The sequence below is a fragment of the Strongylocentrotus purpuratus genome, unplaced genomic scaffold (genome assembly GCF_000002235.5).
Source record: "Strongylocentrotus purpuratus isolate Spur 01 unplaced genomic scaffold, Spur_5.0 spur5_scaffold_6, whole genome shotgun sequence".
NCBI lineage: Eukaryota > Metazoa > Echinodermata > Echinoidea > Camarodonta > Strongylocentrotidae > Strongylocentrotus > Strongylocentrotus purpuratus.
The window spans coordinates 30266800-30284412 of NW_022145612.1; the positions used below are offsets into that span (position 1 = coordinate 30266800).

At 36.0% G+C, this 17613-nt stretch overlaps 2 protein-coding genes across 2 annotated transcripts in view; one reads left to right on the forward strand and one right to left on the reverse strand.

The window, feature by feature from the left end:
• Positions 1 to 471: 471 nt before the first annotated feature.
• On the reverse strand, positions 472 to 14384 carry LOC588460 (folylpolyglutamate synthase, mitochondrial). Its single transcript, XM_788142.5, has 12 exons — positions 14220 to 14384; positions 10240 to 10362; positions 9490 to 9608; positions 7387 to 7588; positions 6976 to 7037; positions 6719 to 6821; positions 6004 to 6081; positions 5122 to 5284; positions 4575 to 4688; positions 3819 to 4045; positions 3222 to 3291; positions 472 to 2096 (listed from the first exon to the last, which is right to left on the reverse strand). The coding sequence occupies exons 1-12, from the start codon at positions 14298 to 14300 to the stop codon at positions 1753 to 1755; spliced, it is 1686 nt and encodes a 561-aa protein (XP_793235.2). The 5' UTR covers positions 14301 to 14384; the 3' UTR covers positions 472 to 1752.
• A 142-nt stretch (positions 14385 to 14526) lies between these two features.
• The window catches only part of LOC105437528 (ATP-binding cassette sub-family C member 9-like), a 39082-nt gene continuing 35995 nt past the window's right edge, over positions 14527 to 17613 (forward strand). The window contains exon 1 of the mRNA XM_030999963.1: positions 14527 to 14675. The gene's annotated coding sequence lies outside the window, so the exon portion shown is untranslated. The remainder of the gene's footprint in view (positions 14676 to 17613) is intronic.

The following is a 17613-nucleotide window of genomic DNA, read 5'->3' on the forward strand; positions in this document are numbered from 1 at the left end:
AGATGTGAATGTAAAATCATATTCTATATAATAATATTATCATGCAGATTATTTTATGTATTGATTTTGTTACTGTTTGTGAAAAGCAATGGAGAAAATAAAATATCATTGAAAAAAAAAATACCCTCTCGTCCTTACTTCCCCTCTCCCTTTCTCTCACTCTTTCTTTCTCTCCCCTCTCATTTTTTTTTTATCTCTCTCCTTCTTTTTCTCCCCTCCCATTTTCTCTCTCTCTCTCTCCCTCTCTTTCTTTACCCACTTCCCTCTCTTTCAATTCTGTACACCCGGGTTTATAATTCCCTAACCACTTTCGTTAATTCCTTGCAACTGGTAACATCTTGGAATTTTTATTCATACGGTGGTTTGAGAAATCGTAATAAATTCGTTCGTTCATTCAATCATACATTCGTCCATTCTTTCGTCCGTTCGTTCGTTCATTCATTATAAAAATCTATTTTGAGAAACAAGAAGCCCATGGTCTATACACTTCATTTTAATTTCATGATATTTCACACAGATTTTCCACAAAACATACACTTAATCTCTAATTAATTTCAATTCCCATCACCACTGTGATAAAATAACTATATTGATATAATATATTTAATGATATAATATAATTTAACCACCATACCAAACTGTTTATACTACTATTGCATAATTCAATGTAAATAAACAAAATATAAATTCATAAATTTAAATATATCATCACTCTGCATGCATATGGGCAGATATAATCATGATTATATTCAACCACAGTTTCTATTTCGAATGATATCAAAACGTTTTTTTATATCTCCTATAATAACATGTGTACATAATTATTTGCATTATAGTGATATAAACATATCGACTGAGTCTGATCTTTATTTCCATAACACTGGAGCATCTATATTTTACGTAATATTTTATTATTGTTATTACGACGACCCCATCTCATATTCAGATAATAATTGAACTCTTAATAACATGTGCTATGGAGCGAAATGCGAGGGAGTATACAGAGTGTGGTGCGATTATTGCCCGCGCGGGAGACCTGAGAAAGAGTCTGGTCATCGTTTCCTCGTGATCTTCTCAATTTATCTATCTTTCTACCACGTCTTTCTATACTATTTTTGTCTGCCTTTCTATAAAGGAGGGATTAATTGTCTCCCGTACACCCTTCCCCTTCCTTGCGAGGCATAAAGGGGCCGGGAAAGAGGTCATGCAACATGAAAGGGGCACGTGTTACAGATTAGTTTGCTTGCTTTCTACTCATTTAGAGCAGAAAGTGGGAGAAATGGGGTGTTGGTAACCAGCACAGTGCGTTATTTCCCATCAAAATAAATAAAATAAAATGTACAGGTATGTTGCAATGAAAAGCAAATAAAGAAGTAACAGAATTAAATCTGAATACAAACGTTTCTGAAACTGCGTGAAAATGTTAATGTGTTTTTTTCCAATTTTGAATGAATAACTGAAAGTAACCGAAAACACAAGATTGTAATACATTATTGACAAATAATAATAATAATAATAGGCATTTCTATAGCACAGTCTATAGAGAAATTATTTGCCGTGGTGCATTTAATATTACCCCGGCTTAGCCTAGCTGCCATTACAGCGCTCTAGCATTTCAAGGATTAATTCCTGCCAGGTACCCATTTACCTCATTTGGGTCCCTCTACAAAGTAAATCACGCGATTCGTTTGTTTTTTGTACAAACTCAAACATAGACATCTGACCCGGCAAGAGATTCTAAGAAAAGAAATGTTAGTACTCTATTTTATCGAACATGTTAGGTTCGATAACGTGGATAACCGATCCGACAATAAAATTACTCCCAGTGACCAACACCTGAAGATGGTCAGCTGCTTGCAAGAACCCTTCACCATCGGGCATGTCCATCGATTCCCTATCATCAAGACACATACGAGAGCCTAACACCCATTGAAGTGCTTCTGTAGCGGAAGGCGATACTTTAAAGATTGGCGCTTGTATGACGTCACGTTGATCTTGGAATGAGTTGCACATCTCACCTTGGAGCTTCTTAAAGGTTGCCAGATGCTGGTGACATTTCATCAGCTGATCATCTAACGACGGCATACTTTTGTAATCTGAATAATTTTGAGAATGAAAACCTAAATTATTATGAGAGGAAACTTTGGTCAATCACATGGCAGATTGTAGAAAATATGCATGGTTTTTAAACTGAAATTTTATACTAAAATTATGTAATGGTATTCCATCATAAATTATGTAATGGTATTCCATTATAAATTATGTAATGGTATTACATTATAAATTATGTAATGGTATTCCATTATAAATTATGTAATGGTATTCCATTATAAATTATGTAATGGTATTCCATTATAAACTATGTAATGGTATTCCATCATAAATTATGTAATGGTATTCCATTATAAATTATGTAATGGTATTCCATTATAAACTATGTAATGGTATTCCATCATAAATTATGTAATGGTATTCCATTATAAATTATGTAATGGTATTCCATTATAAATTATGTAATGGTATTCCATCATAAATTATGTAATGGTATTCCATCATAAATTATGTAATGGTATTCCATCATAAATTATGTAATGGTATTCCATTATAAATTATGTAATGGTATTCCATTATAAATTATGTCATGGTAGTCTATTATAAATTATGTCATGGTAGTCCATTATAAATTATGTAATGGTAGTCCATGTAATGGTATTCCATTATAAATTATGAGATGAAATAGCCCTGCACAGTTATTCATTTGACGTGATTTGAGCTTTCCTCTAATTTTCTGCGGTACTTAATTTTTTTATTTTAATAAAAAAAAAAAAAAAACTGTAGCACGAACTGGTGCTCGGGTACCATATGTTATTTTATTTATTCTAATGGCTTGTCCACCTAACAAACACGGAATGTATGCAATTCGTATTCTGACTATCGAAATACAGTGATTGAAATGATAGGTAACGAGGCACTAATCAAGATTAGTCCATTCAATTTGATTACATTACGAACAATGCCTATCGGGTTTTTTTATGTGTATTTGATCATGTTGTCTTCTAATCATTGATATATCCAAATAAAATGCGCCTTTGTGTTATGAGGTTAAATGGGATGTATCCACCCCGGTCTTCTTTTGATTTAAATTCAAAGTTTGGATAGCCTTCAAGTATGAGAATTTAATTTAATAAAGTGTTAAATTCAGCTACAACCAAGTGACTTACCTCTCACTTCATTTTCTTGAGTTACTACGGTTCGCATGACCGAGAACACAACAGCGTCGAATCCGTATTCCTGACGAAGAAAATAGATCGGATAATTTCTTCAGCATGAAAGAGGTAATAACGGCCAATTCAAGTAATATCTCTTTATTGAAAACCATTAAAGATATAAAGAATGGGAGTTTACTAATGGGACTTTACTTATCTGAAAACAAACATGACGGAGTTGTCAATGGCAAATGTGCATGTATTAAATGTAATTTACGTCACACACAGTTTTATTCTTATTTTCACAAAAAAAATATTTAAAACATCCTTTTTTTCCCATTGCATCTTTGCATCACGATGTTTTTCCCCTATTTCGTTTTTATTATAATTATATCTATTTACGTTGATTACAAAGCGGTATTAAATATGTTATTTTGTTTGGATTTTCTCTTTTTTCTTTTTTTTTCTTTATCACGCATTAGGAAATGTATCAGGAAATCCCTCCTAGAACCTTCTTTTGAAATATAAGGTTATTAGGCGAACAGTAATGAACAGAAGACACCATTACAATTTTCTGAGCCCATTTATAACATTGCAACTACGAATACTTACCACAAGAGGTCGTAGTATCGTGTAACCGTCTCTATCCCCGCCTAGATTGAAGATGAGAACTTTTTTGATGACTCCTGGGATCATCTTGGCCTCATTCGATGCCTCTTCTTCAAACCAATTCTTACAGAAGGCCACGCTGTCTTCGGTATGTGCATTATCGATGTAGTAAGTGACGCCGGTTTTCCGGATTGTTTGGTTACGTCCTGGCCACTTCGATAACTCGAATCCTGAGAGCAATATTCAAAGTATGAGAAATTATGTAGATCACAAAAAGTCAATGATTTATCTGCCTAAAATAAAAACGTAGCATTTTCATGTGCTGTAAATACAGCATTTGATATATCGTAATCATGTGTAATTCTTGCGATATCTGTCTAGGGAGCTGTGCATGGTAACACCTTTTGAACAACATTTTTATGATATTCTGTTTTCCTTGTCGAAAAATGTCGCACACTTTTAGATGTACCAAATTACCTGAAGATGTCTGTAAACAAGAGAGTCTTTCTAGATCTTTTAAGTATGTACTCCTCAACCCATACACTGCGTGTGTATGTTTTGGGTATAATTTGATTTGTTTCTGTTGTAATTCTATTCTTTATTTGAGTAACTACAGTATACCGTGAAATTAAAATCAGTGCCATTGCTCTCCATGTACTATGATTAACTTTCCTATGGACTTTATTATCCTACTTATTTTTGCTATTTGCTATTTGCAAGGGGGCATCATGAGCCGGAGGCATTATGAGCGTGAATTACCTCGTAAGAATTCGTCTGGCAGAAAGAATGGCGTCGCTCTCTGAACTTTCCCATCGCCGAGTTTATCGCCAATTGACGAGTTGCCGCTGATATCTCCATTATGTGGTCCGATAGCTGTACAAATATATACAAATATAATGTATGAAAACAATGCGTACTATATTTCTTCCATTTCCAATACAAATGTGGCCACAGTACTTCTACCATAGCACAACATAACTAATATTCAAAAGGATGTATGTGTCAAATGTAGATTTATAATTTTGTCTTTAGAAATATATGAATGATAACACAACTTTTTCCCCTAACCCTAGTATATATATTTTTAAAATAATTATGTCTATTCCTTTGAATGCATTGTTATGTATGTAGGGCTATATAAATATATACGTTTTTAAGTATTTATGTACGTAACGTGTTTTTCTTCTTTTCTTTAGTATGCCTAGTACGAGGCTCGTATAGACTACATGTAATTGCTATGAAATATTGTCATGTCGTCTCTGAAGAAAAAAAAAGGTTAATGACGAGTATCTGTCCTGAACATTACCTTGGAATTGGATTCTCCCTGGAGCTTTCTCATCAAGCCATGTTTTAGTGAGTTGAACGGCCAAAGCTGCGTTACTGCGTTGATGTTTTCCAGCAAGACCTAACTTGACACTGACGCCATTGCATTCGTAGTCGCCTAAAGGAGGACAAACTCGTAAAGGTGCCTAAATGGAAGGAAGGAATTGTCATGGAAGGAGTTGTCATTGGACTTATTGTGTTGGGCTTATGCAAGACACGAAAATGATTGCCAAATATTGCACAATGTACCTGTATGTAATAATTTATGTCGCCAATACTCATGAACTCTTATCATATAATGAATCCATTCTTAAAACTGAGCGCTCGACAGCAATATTTGAAGTAATAATGACGAAATACAATTAAAGAATGAAAAATATCGAAAGTTCAAGAGAACTGTCCTTATAAACAAATTTATTCCGTAATAGATTTTAGCTTACTAGTGACTAAAGTCACTGACGACACTCACAACAGTCATTAAAATTAAACTAAAACATATCCATCATGCGTTATCAACTGACTACTTGCAGTTCTGCAAGTCCTTCAGAATATTTAAAAATCATAACGCCTTGGGTCTTCATGGCAAATATACAGAGACTTCAACTTTGGGACTTACTATATGGCATTGGTGAACTTTGACAGTGCTTAAAACTTAAAGAAAACGATTAAATTCCATAGTATTGTATAATTGTTACTTCATTACTAGTACCTTATACATGATTTCACATTACTGGACATATGATTAAAATGATTAGATAAACGGTAACTAGAATATATTCTATACTTGTCAGCTAATACGTTTCACATTTCTTGATAATTTGGCGCTGATGTTCATTTTGTATACTATTGAGGTCATGTGACTTACGTTTCGTTCCTCTGCCCGTTGTACAAGCACATTCATCGCTTCGTCTCGCTGTGGCACTGTAAAAGCAGGTCGACCATTCTGAAAAAATAGTTTATGTGAACCAAGATGAAGTTTAAAGACATCTCTACTGTTTTGTCTGAATCTTGCATCACGCATCACGCAATATCTCTCTCTATTAATTTGTATTCATCTTTATCTTGCTGCTTCTTCTTTATTCCAATTCATGAATTAAACCCTAGCTATCCTTGACTCACTTTTTCTTATAATATATTTATGGCAACCAGAGTGTTTGTGGGCCCATTGTTTGCTTTTTTAAAATATTACGATTATTGCGTATTGCAACATGGCTAGCTTATAGGAAATATCGCAGATTATATACCTCATACATTGATTCTTATCCACTGATTGGTCAAAACTTTATCACGTGACTGCAGTACCTGTATAGATTAAATTTCTGTATGTTGGAGTTCTGTTAGTGTTGGATATTTGAAACTTTTGAACTTCGAAAGACTGTAAATGACTCTTGATGTTGGATTTCTTTTCTAGACTTATTCATGAATCGATACAAAGGATGAGGTATATAAAACAAATATGGACTGCCCTGTAATCGGATGGTGGTGCAACATCTTCCTCATGAGCTATCAATATTTGTATAATATTACTTTCGAAAATTGAAACGCGAAGGAAGGAGTTTCATTGATATGTATAGATTTACCTTGAATATGCCTGATTTATGCCAGGCGATTTTAGCCAGTGTGTCGCCGAGTAGTGAGACATGTTCCATGGCTAAAGACGAAACACCAGTCACAGTTGGAGACCTATTAAAATGTACCAACAATACAACGTTTAATTACACAATCTGAGTTCTGAACATGATTTCTGTGGGATAAACAAAAGGTATTGCAATCGCCCACAGGAGTTGTTTTCTCGAAGGTTTTTGCGATCGTCATGTTAGTATTATTTTATACATACCAAAGAACGTTAGTTGAGTCATATTCGCCTCCCAGTCCTACTTCCACAACAGCGACATCTACCTATGAACGACAAGTTAGTAGTAAAACTGTCATAACCTGTACAATTTCCTTTTTTGCGTGATCAAACATTGATATGCTATTATCGAAATAATTAAGATATTTCATCAGACTTTTTTATTTAAATGACAATAGATGTTTTCCATTTACAGAACGATATTATCGTTGATTCTACCACGTTCCACTTCTTTCCCGACGTTCAACAGGCCACTTCAGACCCCGATATTGTTTTTGCAATGCAACATTCACTAGAGCAATAATGCATTCCATAATTAAACTCATATCATTCATAACAATAAAAACATGAAACAGAGAGTGACTTTGTGGATATTAATTTTGACAGCGGTCTCACCTTTTCTTTGACAAGAATGTAGTAAGCAACGAGTGTGAATATCGGAAATGGACCTATACCGCTCGAGATTGTTTGACCAAATTTCGTTTTGTTCTTCTCTAGCAGTTCAAGACATTCTACTCCATATCTTCCAAACAAGGCTCTGGAAACTGGTACCCCATTGATACGGACTCGCTCACGAACCTCTAATAGAGGGGGTGAACTGGAAGGACAGAGATGAACATACAAAATGCTTTTTTGATATTGGTTTTTATTTTGAGAAGATGCAAAATACGAAACAGTAAGTAAAAACCAAGAAGAATCTTGCCTGGAATGGTAATGGTTGATTAAACACATGTGGTACTTGATACAAGTGACTTTGTTCAACAAATCGATATACATTGCTATGGAAACAAATTCTCAAATACATTTATACCCTTCAGTCGCCCCGCTCCCTCGCAACAGAAGTCCCAAGTCCCCCCTCCCCCAGCCCCTCATTTTGTTAATTTCTAGAATCACTCGTGCCCTGGACTAAAAGTTAAACGAAATTGAGCTAAAAGTACGTGTCGAATCACAGTCATAACACGTAACAAGTATAAAGTGCGTCCCAGAAGCGAAACCGAGAATTATCGATGTGTTATCAGAACTTAATCCCAATTATAATTAATAAATGACACTTATTAGTAAAGCTTAAATCCTTCTCTTTCAGTTGATGCAACTCATATGATGCATATTTCACGCATGAGTGATTAAAAACAATTTGAAGAGAGTGTACCAAATAATGATTTTAGGGCGGTATCTGAATTTCAAAGAGAAAAATCACATTTCTATAAATTTCATTTTCTGCCCTTTCATATTTATTTATTTATTTATTTATTCATTCAAGTTTTATTTAAAATAGAGGGTAGGTACATTCAGTTTAACAAAACTACTTTCCAAGTACGCCCTCTAACGACATAACAAGTTTGTTATATACAAAAATACAAGGAATATATTTAAAAAAATTATAACATTCATCAAACTAAACATTGACATATTTGACATAATATAGAGTACAAACATATATAACATAATAAAAATAATTATACCGTTAGAGGGAAATAAGAACGGAGACTCTACTATAGTAAATCCTTTGCCAATTGGCATCCGCGCTTAAATATTTGAATTGATTTGGTTGATTGAATTGAGGGAGGAAGTTTATTAAATAGGGTGCTTGCTTTATACGAGAATGATCTTTTTTTGGGACACACCAAGCAGGAAAAATGGGCCAGGAGTAACGAAGTTCTGTTTGTTTAAAGTAATGCTTGCATTTCCATAATCTGATTAAACGAAATTCGTTATCACTGGCTGCCTGCCGTAGCAACTAACGGGGTTGACAAAAGACTTAACTCAGTTTCGTTGACGATCAGTCATGCACAAAGAAGGCGAAAGACTTGATGCATGGCTGATCGTCAACGAAAGGGAGTCAAGTCTTTTGTCAACTCTGTTTGTTGCTACGACGGCAGACGCAAGGTAGCCGCCAGGTGACCGCGAGGCGGCCGAAGGGGGACCATACGGCGACCGTGCGGCAAGACTGATGCTACCGCTTCACCCCTGGAGTATTTAAAAACGCAAGGCTACCGTACGCCCGACGTATGGTCGCCGTGGAACCGCTCTACAGCATGGTTACGGCGTGTCTAATCGCTAAGGCAAAAGGAGAAATGAAAACAGCAATTAGGCAATTAGACACACCGTAGGCATGTAGTAGAGCGGTTCCACGGCGACCATACGTCGGGCGTACGGTGGCCTCGTGGCTACCTTGCGCCTGCCTTGGTATTTGTCAAACACCTACGGCCGCCGCGGGGACGGCTTAAGGCGACCGTGCGTCATCACTTCAAAGGCCGTACGGCAGCCGCAGATTTTCTGTGTTCACAGATTCAAAATACGCCGTACGGCTACCCTAACGTTTGTGACTGCTGCAGTAATATGTGAACGTGGGAATGCTGCGGCGGCCCTATAATTGCTATCGGCCGTAGATCTTTTAGACCCCACGACCGCCGCGGCAAATGTGACCTAGGCATTAACTTTATAACTTATTTTTTCACTACATCTGTCAGTCTAATGACTCTGAAGCTTAATATATACCTTATGATGCCTGTCTTGTAGCCGTATGTCCTTAATATCCTTTCTGTCATAGAATATGTCGATCCCTTTCCCTTAGTACCCGCCACATGGATGCACGATAAAGGGTCCAAATCTTTTCTCTAAATAAAACATAGATAAGTGAATGTATTATTTATCACACGTTGTTTCTTAAAGAAACGGTGTTTAAAGGAGCATTTAACTCTTTAGATCATTGGTAATATGAAAAAATTATATCAAAACAAAGTTTGGGCAAGTGCTGCAAAATATGTACTCGGAGTAAGTTTTCTGATGCTTTTCCTATAATTCCTTTCAAAACAATGCTCTTAATATGTAATTTTATTTTCACTTTTTGACAACAGGCTAATTTTGTTGTTGTATTATACAACATTGGAAATTACACAATCGATTTTTTTTTTAAAGAGCATATAACACGATTGCAACTACTTTTGAAAAATCAACCTACGGTAATTCCAATGGCCTTTTGCGTCTCCTATTGAAACGTTCGAATTTGTTTATGACGTATGACGTAATCCGAACTTGATGTCCATGGGGCCTACATGAGTGTATTAAAACTGCTGTTGAGTTGATTTTTCGAAAATAGTTGATCAAACATTTTTTATTTGATTAGACCATGGCATTTCTGTGTCACGGTAGGCATCTCATGCTTCATCCTGAATTACAGGAACCAATATTCGATTATTACCATTATTATTGTAATCATACTTTATTCCAAACAATGTGAAAGTTTACCGTAATTCCAAGCCTTTCTAAGAAGATTCTGAAATCTGATACCAGGAATTTTTTGAATTTCTCTTCATCTGGACAATACCCCTGCCTTTCGTATGTTAGCTCTGCATGCTTCCGAAGAAATAGCTGCAAGAATACAACACAAACGAGAAATGATTATGCACTGATAAGAACGATTGACGACTTCACATATACGATGAACTAAATGGTCATTGTTATTATTGCCCATGCACATTCATCGAAACGTAAATTAAGTATAGATTTAAGTGTTATTTGGCATTTCCGATGGTTCATAATTCCGACGGTCAGTTATTCCAAAGTTTCGGATCTGTGAATGTTAATTTTAAGAATGATTTAAATTTTTGTTTAAAACTTTACATTAAAGAGCGCTTTTTGTCACACATGCAAATCAAAGTCTGATCTTAAGACCAAATTCCTTCTGTTTCAAACATCGTTTAAATAAAATGTTCTTGTCCAGTTTCTAAATGTAGAGGGACGACCTTCTTGCTATTTCCAGAGAGGGGTGCCCGTTTCCCCTTGAGTAGCTTCAGATAGTAGGTTCATTGATTTAAAATACTAACTTTAATGTCATTATTGCAAAGGTGACACTTTGATTGGCCAAGGTTATAGTAATGATTATTAAAAATTACAAAACGCTTAGATACAGCCTCGACATAGCACCTGCAAAGCTCCCCGGTCGCTGCTGAGATATGACGTCACATGTTGAACATGATGTGCACAAGCAGACGATGTCCCATGACATCTCACACAATTTCAGTGCCCGTTTAGTCATCTTTTCTTCAGTTATTTCTCTTACTTCAATGACCTCAGGCGAAATTTGTAATCTATTGCCTCACTTTAAACCCCGTGCATGGTTTTATTCTAATGAAAAATGCTAGGTTTAAAAAAAAAAAGGAACCCGTCGCTTGTTAACAAAATAAAACGCCATTGTATTTTCAGCTGCATACAGGCATGTTGGGCGTTTCAAGAGGGAAGAAGTGACGTCCATGCTATCATTCCGGAGGTTTTTTAATTTGAAAGTGTGGTTTCTTTGAGTGTTCATTAACCCCTATCCTGTATATTTACAAACAAAAGAATTTAGTTATCAGAATTGGGGTCATATCCCTTTTTGAATGGTGTAAAATGCCATCACATTTATATACACTAAACTCATTATAATTTGAGAAATAAAAGAATTGCAATTGTGTTCATTCTCTATGGGATGTCGTCTGCTTGGGCAGGGTTGGTTCATATTGTGACGGCATTAAAACATCGTTATTTTCCCGGCGAATCTCTCGCATATTCCAGATGCTACGGAGGTTGTTTTATTTGTATTTTTTATAAATCACCGATATGTAGTTGACCAAAAACTTGCATGATGGCCATCTGTTAGCCTACCAGTTTCTAGTATTACGCTATTTGCCATATTTGTGATTTTCTATGAACCCGCACTTTAACGCAATTTGAAGTCCTATTCTATCACGGTACTAACGGTTTATGTACTAAGGATAATGTCATATAACGTAGCGATACAAATAACAGATTACAGAACATAATATTGCAGTTTTTCTTTCTTTCCAAATTGTAATAAATTATAATAATGATTATTACTTCCAACGACGATGCCACTACTACAACTACTACTGCTACTCCTACTACTAATGATGATGATGATGACGATAATGATCACAATTATGATAATAATAATAATTTAAAGAATAATGATAATGAAGATAGTACATATTATGATAATATCAATAATATTTCTGGTAAGGAATCCAAATGGGTATTCCATATTCAATTGAGATCAATTACCTTTCCTAGTGATATGTAAGAATGTTAATATAAAGCAATCAATGTACGCAGAGTGCTTAGGCGACCCATCTTTTGTCTTCACTTGACACAATTTTTATCTTTAAATATAATTTTAAGCCCCGTCCTATTTCATTTCATTTTCATTTTTTTTCAACACGGAATACTTGCTATAGCCAACGGCTGTTCTTCTGCAATATATAACAAAAAATAAATAAATCACATGCACAATATATACAATTCAAAATAAGACGCAATACAAATTACACAATTACAACAGTAAAAAGAGCGGATTTAAAATCAATTGAATAAAATACAATGGAAATAAATGTAATGAGTGTGATAAATAACATAATATAATAATTGATAAATGCAAATATGAAATAAATAAAATAAAGTCAGAGCCAAGTTAAAATTAGGAATTGGAAGTTAAAAATTGAAAATTGATATATATTTAAAACAATAAACCTCATGACGCAATACAAGCGAATTAACAAACTGGCAAACATTGATTATGACTATAATAGATAGATAGACATAGATAGATATACAGAGAGAGAGAGAGGGAGAGAAAAAGATGGAGAAAAGGAGCCCATACAATACTATCTCACTCTGTCTTATTTGAATCTGTAAAAGCTCAAAGCTTTTACATCATTAGGGAATTCATTTCCTCGTTTTGCTCCTCGGTATTATGGATTTCTCTTTTAAAGTTAGTTTTAACCGGTGGTAGTTTGATTTTAAAATATGAATGTCTTAAAACATATTTACTCTTAAAAATAGAAATGTACTCTCTAGTATCAATCATGTGCAAGGGGCGATAGCTCAGTCGGTAGAGCAGTGGTCTCGTAAACCAGTGACTCGCATTCGAAACCAAGTCGATGCGCTAGTTTGTTAAGGTAATGCATTAATCCTCATTACGGTAAAATAACCACCATCATTCAATTAGTCGATTATTTTTCAATTATTCAATTATTGCTGGTCTATACTAAAAGCATATCTGCCCGCACTCAGACCATTTTTATAAATAATTAAATACCATGTCTATATTTTGCTATGCTTACGGCCTATACCTATTTTTACTTTGCTTGCGTTCCAACGTAAGTTTTCCGTATCTAGGGTCGCGATCGAGTATCATTTTTACAATATAACCCTTAATAGTGAAACCGGTAACATTGTTGAAAGTTGTTGAATAAATCTGCCTAACCTTTGTATAGTATGTTACTTATTCTATTCCTTCTACTGTTATAATCCTCCACCATGCAAAACATTCTGGACAAAATTTTTAAGCCACATAGATATTTATGGTTTTCTTTGAAAGCGTCACGTGTAACTCCATCTAACCGTAAATTCTCCCTACCAATTTTTGAATAATCCCAACCGTTTTTTTCATAAAAATACGACACAAAACAGGATTTTAAAAAGCTTTTAACACTTAAATGTTTGGAATGGTATATATATATATATATATATATATATATATAGAGCCAATTTATTGCTTTGTGACGGCATATATTCACCTAACATTTAATTGAATTATAATAATATGGACGGGAGAAGTTAGGAATCGATCAGATTAGTTTTCCCTAAATTTATCATCAATGGTAATCTGTTTTCACTTAAACTTTCAGATAATCTTCAATTGTACATCTAGCCTTGATTTCGCTACCTAAGCACCATTTCCCCTCATCTGAACAATGTTATAAAGTCCCTTTAAATATATAACGTCTTTCTTGTTTTGTTTCTCCCACTCTCTCTCTCTCTCTCTCTCTTACCATACTTTTTCTCTTTCTCTCTTGTCCCGTCTTCTCTCCTCTTCATGTGACACCGCATGGGCGTGGATAATGCATGCAGATGTGAGGGCGTTTATGCCCGAGGAAGTTTTCTGTATGTCTTAAATATTGAACCATTTTTGCCTTTTCTATGTGTATCGTACAGGGTACGCTAAGTTTATTCTATCTGTGGGTATCCAAACAATTAAAAATAAATATTTTTTGGCTATAACTATATGTTTTCATTTGGAATTTTGGAAATAGTTATTCGATAATAAATACAGAGAAATTTATATTGTAGGCCTATATAAAAGTTGAAAAAAGATATGAATAACAAGTGATTAAAATGGAATTAAATAAGCAACCTAAATAGTTTCTAAAATCTTTAAAATGTCATCCCACCTGATAAAGTTCTTCTCCAGTTTGATCTTCACTCAATCCCGCTTCTCGTCCCGCATTTCCTACTTCAACTCTCGATTCCATGGCTGCACTTGTGAAATTCAATTTTTACTCTCAAGCAATATCTTCAGTCCTTCCAGATTCTCTGTTTGGTAGAGATGTTATGTCTTATATGAACATCATTCCACATCATTTATATGCTGGTAAGCTGCACGATAAAGATACTGTTGTTTTCGGCCAATCACACTCGTCTAGAAGCGCGCATGCGCATATGACTCTCTCTCTCACTCTCTCTCTGTATCTGGTGCTGGACTCACTTTTCCACAACGTGGTTCAAACACATGGTTGCTCAGATCAGAACTCCTTGCTGAGACTGAACGATTTAATGGCCGCAAACTGGTGAAGAAGATCATTACATCTCAAGTGAAAATTGTTTTAAATTGGAAAACGTTTAGCCAGGTGAGTGTTCCATTCAATTGTTTTCTTACATGTTTTACTTCTAAACCGGGTTGTGTTTGGGGCAGAATGTGTAAAAAAAAAAAAAAAGTCTATAATACGATCCTAGTTCGTTCATAAACAGTCCTCAATACGTTCATCTCGTCTTTACGTATCCCGTCCACAGTTAGTTCATATCAAGTTCAGACCGGGTAAATTTGCCATTTCCAGGCAGTCCAAGCCCGGCCCCCCCCCCCCCCACTCAGTGTTATTTAGGGTACGCATATGCTCGTTCCCTCTTTTTGAAAGCACCCCCTATTTGAGGACTGCCAACATTTCCGAACCCCCCTTTCGCGGGCTCCGCGGGCTTTTCCTGCCTTGGAGACCCCCCTAAATCACGGGAAAAATGCTCAATGTACCCCCCTAAATTCGGAATAATTTCTCAGGATTCCAAATAGATGAGAGAAAAAAAGAAAAACACCCCCTTTTTAAAGAAATCTCCAGGTGAAAAGTCAAATACACCCCTTTTTTTACAATTCTCGGGCCGGACTTTGTTGCACGAAAAGTACCCCTTTACCGGACATTTTGGCAACACGCATGCGGTCATTTCGAAACCTGAGTGGGGGGGGGGGGGGGGGCGGGAGTCCAAGCCAGTCCGTAGTCAGTTTAAACCCATTATTAACTAGATCTATCTCGATGATGACGAGTTGAAGTGTCTATGGACGGGGAAGTTGGGTTATAAACTAGTTGTAAAATGGTTTGGACTGCTTGGAAATGTCAAATTTACCCGATCTGAACTTGATATGAACTAAATGTGGACGGGTACAGACAAGTTGGACGTATTGTGGACTGTTAATAAACGAGCTAGGATTGTACTAGATACATTAGTCCAATCCGAGCCCGTTCACGAAGTCCTTAAACAGATCGTAACGAGTTGCTATTACGTTCAACTCCGTTCGCACACAGTTTGAGCCCGTTTTCGAGAACGTAGTGAGAACTAGTTTGGTGTGATGGGGGCTTTAGCCATATATGGGAATGTGAACGTATATATTGAAATGCCTTCCAAAGAAATGACGAGTTTGCCAAGGTATTCGAAATTTACCACAATGATGACTTTTGCATTCAGTGGTTACAAATAATATGTTGATAGTAGTTATGAATATAACATACGTAACATGTTACTGCTGGTCTATTTCCATATATCATGTTTCATTTGGCCGATATAACTTTAGATAAAACTCCACATGACTATTTCAATTGAAACGATGCCTTTTGGCTTCTTGGAAAAATATGTTTATAACCCAGCAGTTCGTTACAAAAACTACTATTTGATTTCGGGTGGAATGTCCTCAGACAAAGTCGCCGTTTTGGCAAATCACGATTTCTTCTTCGGCCATACACTTTTTAAAACTGAAAGCAAAGAACTGATCTTTCTAATATCATAGATCAAAACTGATTTAAAACAACCATTATAAAATCGTGGAATTAACCCCTAGTTTGCTCCTTTTTCGTCACAAGAGATTTACTCTACTCTTCGATTTCGTCAAAATGGAATATTGATAATCATCTTTTAGGTCCCCCTTTTACCCCCACCCCCTCAACAAAATTGATTCAACTGAGCTAACTGCCATGGAAGGAATAAAACACAGTGTGCAGGGAGCCGTATGCAAAGGGGAAAAAAGGATTGATTTTATTTCCAGTACTTGAAACCATGATACACTCTCCCTGAAAATCAGTTGTCTTTTAAAGTGGCCCCTAAAGTCGTGTAAATAAAACAAAAAATACTAACGCAATGTTTATCAGATGTTCTGCAGAAGTGAATGGATAGTTCAGAAAGTCATTTGTAATTTGCTTAATTTACAAGTAGTACATTTTGTTTTACATAAGCAAGCAATAAAATAACGAACAAAACAATTTCTCATAATTTATAGTGATGAAAGGTCATTCAAAGAGTATACGAGCTTCCAACAAAACAATGTGTGTGGAGGCGTTGGAGTTCATCTTTAAAAAACATGAATTTCAAAGAATTTACAAAATTTGGACTAACTTATAACACTCTGCAAGATTCAAGCAGAAGATAAAATATCTCATTGAAGTTTTCAAGACAAGCTGTAAGATTGGTTGGTAAAGCGACCCTGCAAATCTGAGAAAATCCTAACCAACGAATATAAATACATTCACATATCTTACCCGACTGCCGTGACATATGCTCTTGAAAAAAAAAGTGTCCGCTTACCCCCCGCTTACCCCCCCCCCCCCCCCCCCACTGAGCGACTTTTCGGCCGGCGCGATTTTAAATTTTTCGAGAGCAAAATATTTTGGGCCCGATTTTAACCCCCCCCCCTTGAAAAAATCCTGCGTACGCCCCTGCCTGCATGGATTTAATTTCTTTTTCGTTAGTTTAATTGATTCTAATATTGAATAAAGCTATTCGTTACATATACACGTGCCACCTGCTCCTTGACCTCTTGTCGGAAGCAGTTACGTAACTCTTTTCGAACATGGGACTGGCATGAGAAAATATTTCTTTTTGTGGGAGTGTGAGTGAAGTAGTAGCCTCTTGTCGATGCCCTCGCGCTGTTGGAGTCTCTAAATTCTGACGAGCGAAGCGAGTCAGAGAAACCGAGGCGCTTGCGCGGAGGGCCTCTTGACAAGTGATCTGAATTTCTTATGTTTTACTTTGTTTGGCGAATATTCCGACCCAGCAGAGTTCGGTGAAAGTCATCCAATCAGAGAGAGCTACTATGACGTAATATCTACCGCTCTGTGCGAATTCCTTCCGTGAGAGCGAGACTGGCCGCCTAGTTGTAGTCTGCAAGCACAAACCCTGGTCAGTCGTAAAAGAGAGTGTGCACTATAAGACTACCATATGCCACGTACTATAGCTGATCCTGACCTATATTGGTACAACCAGTAGGTACCAGTAGATAGCTGGGCTAGGCTTCTCTCAAGGCACAATGAT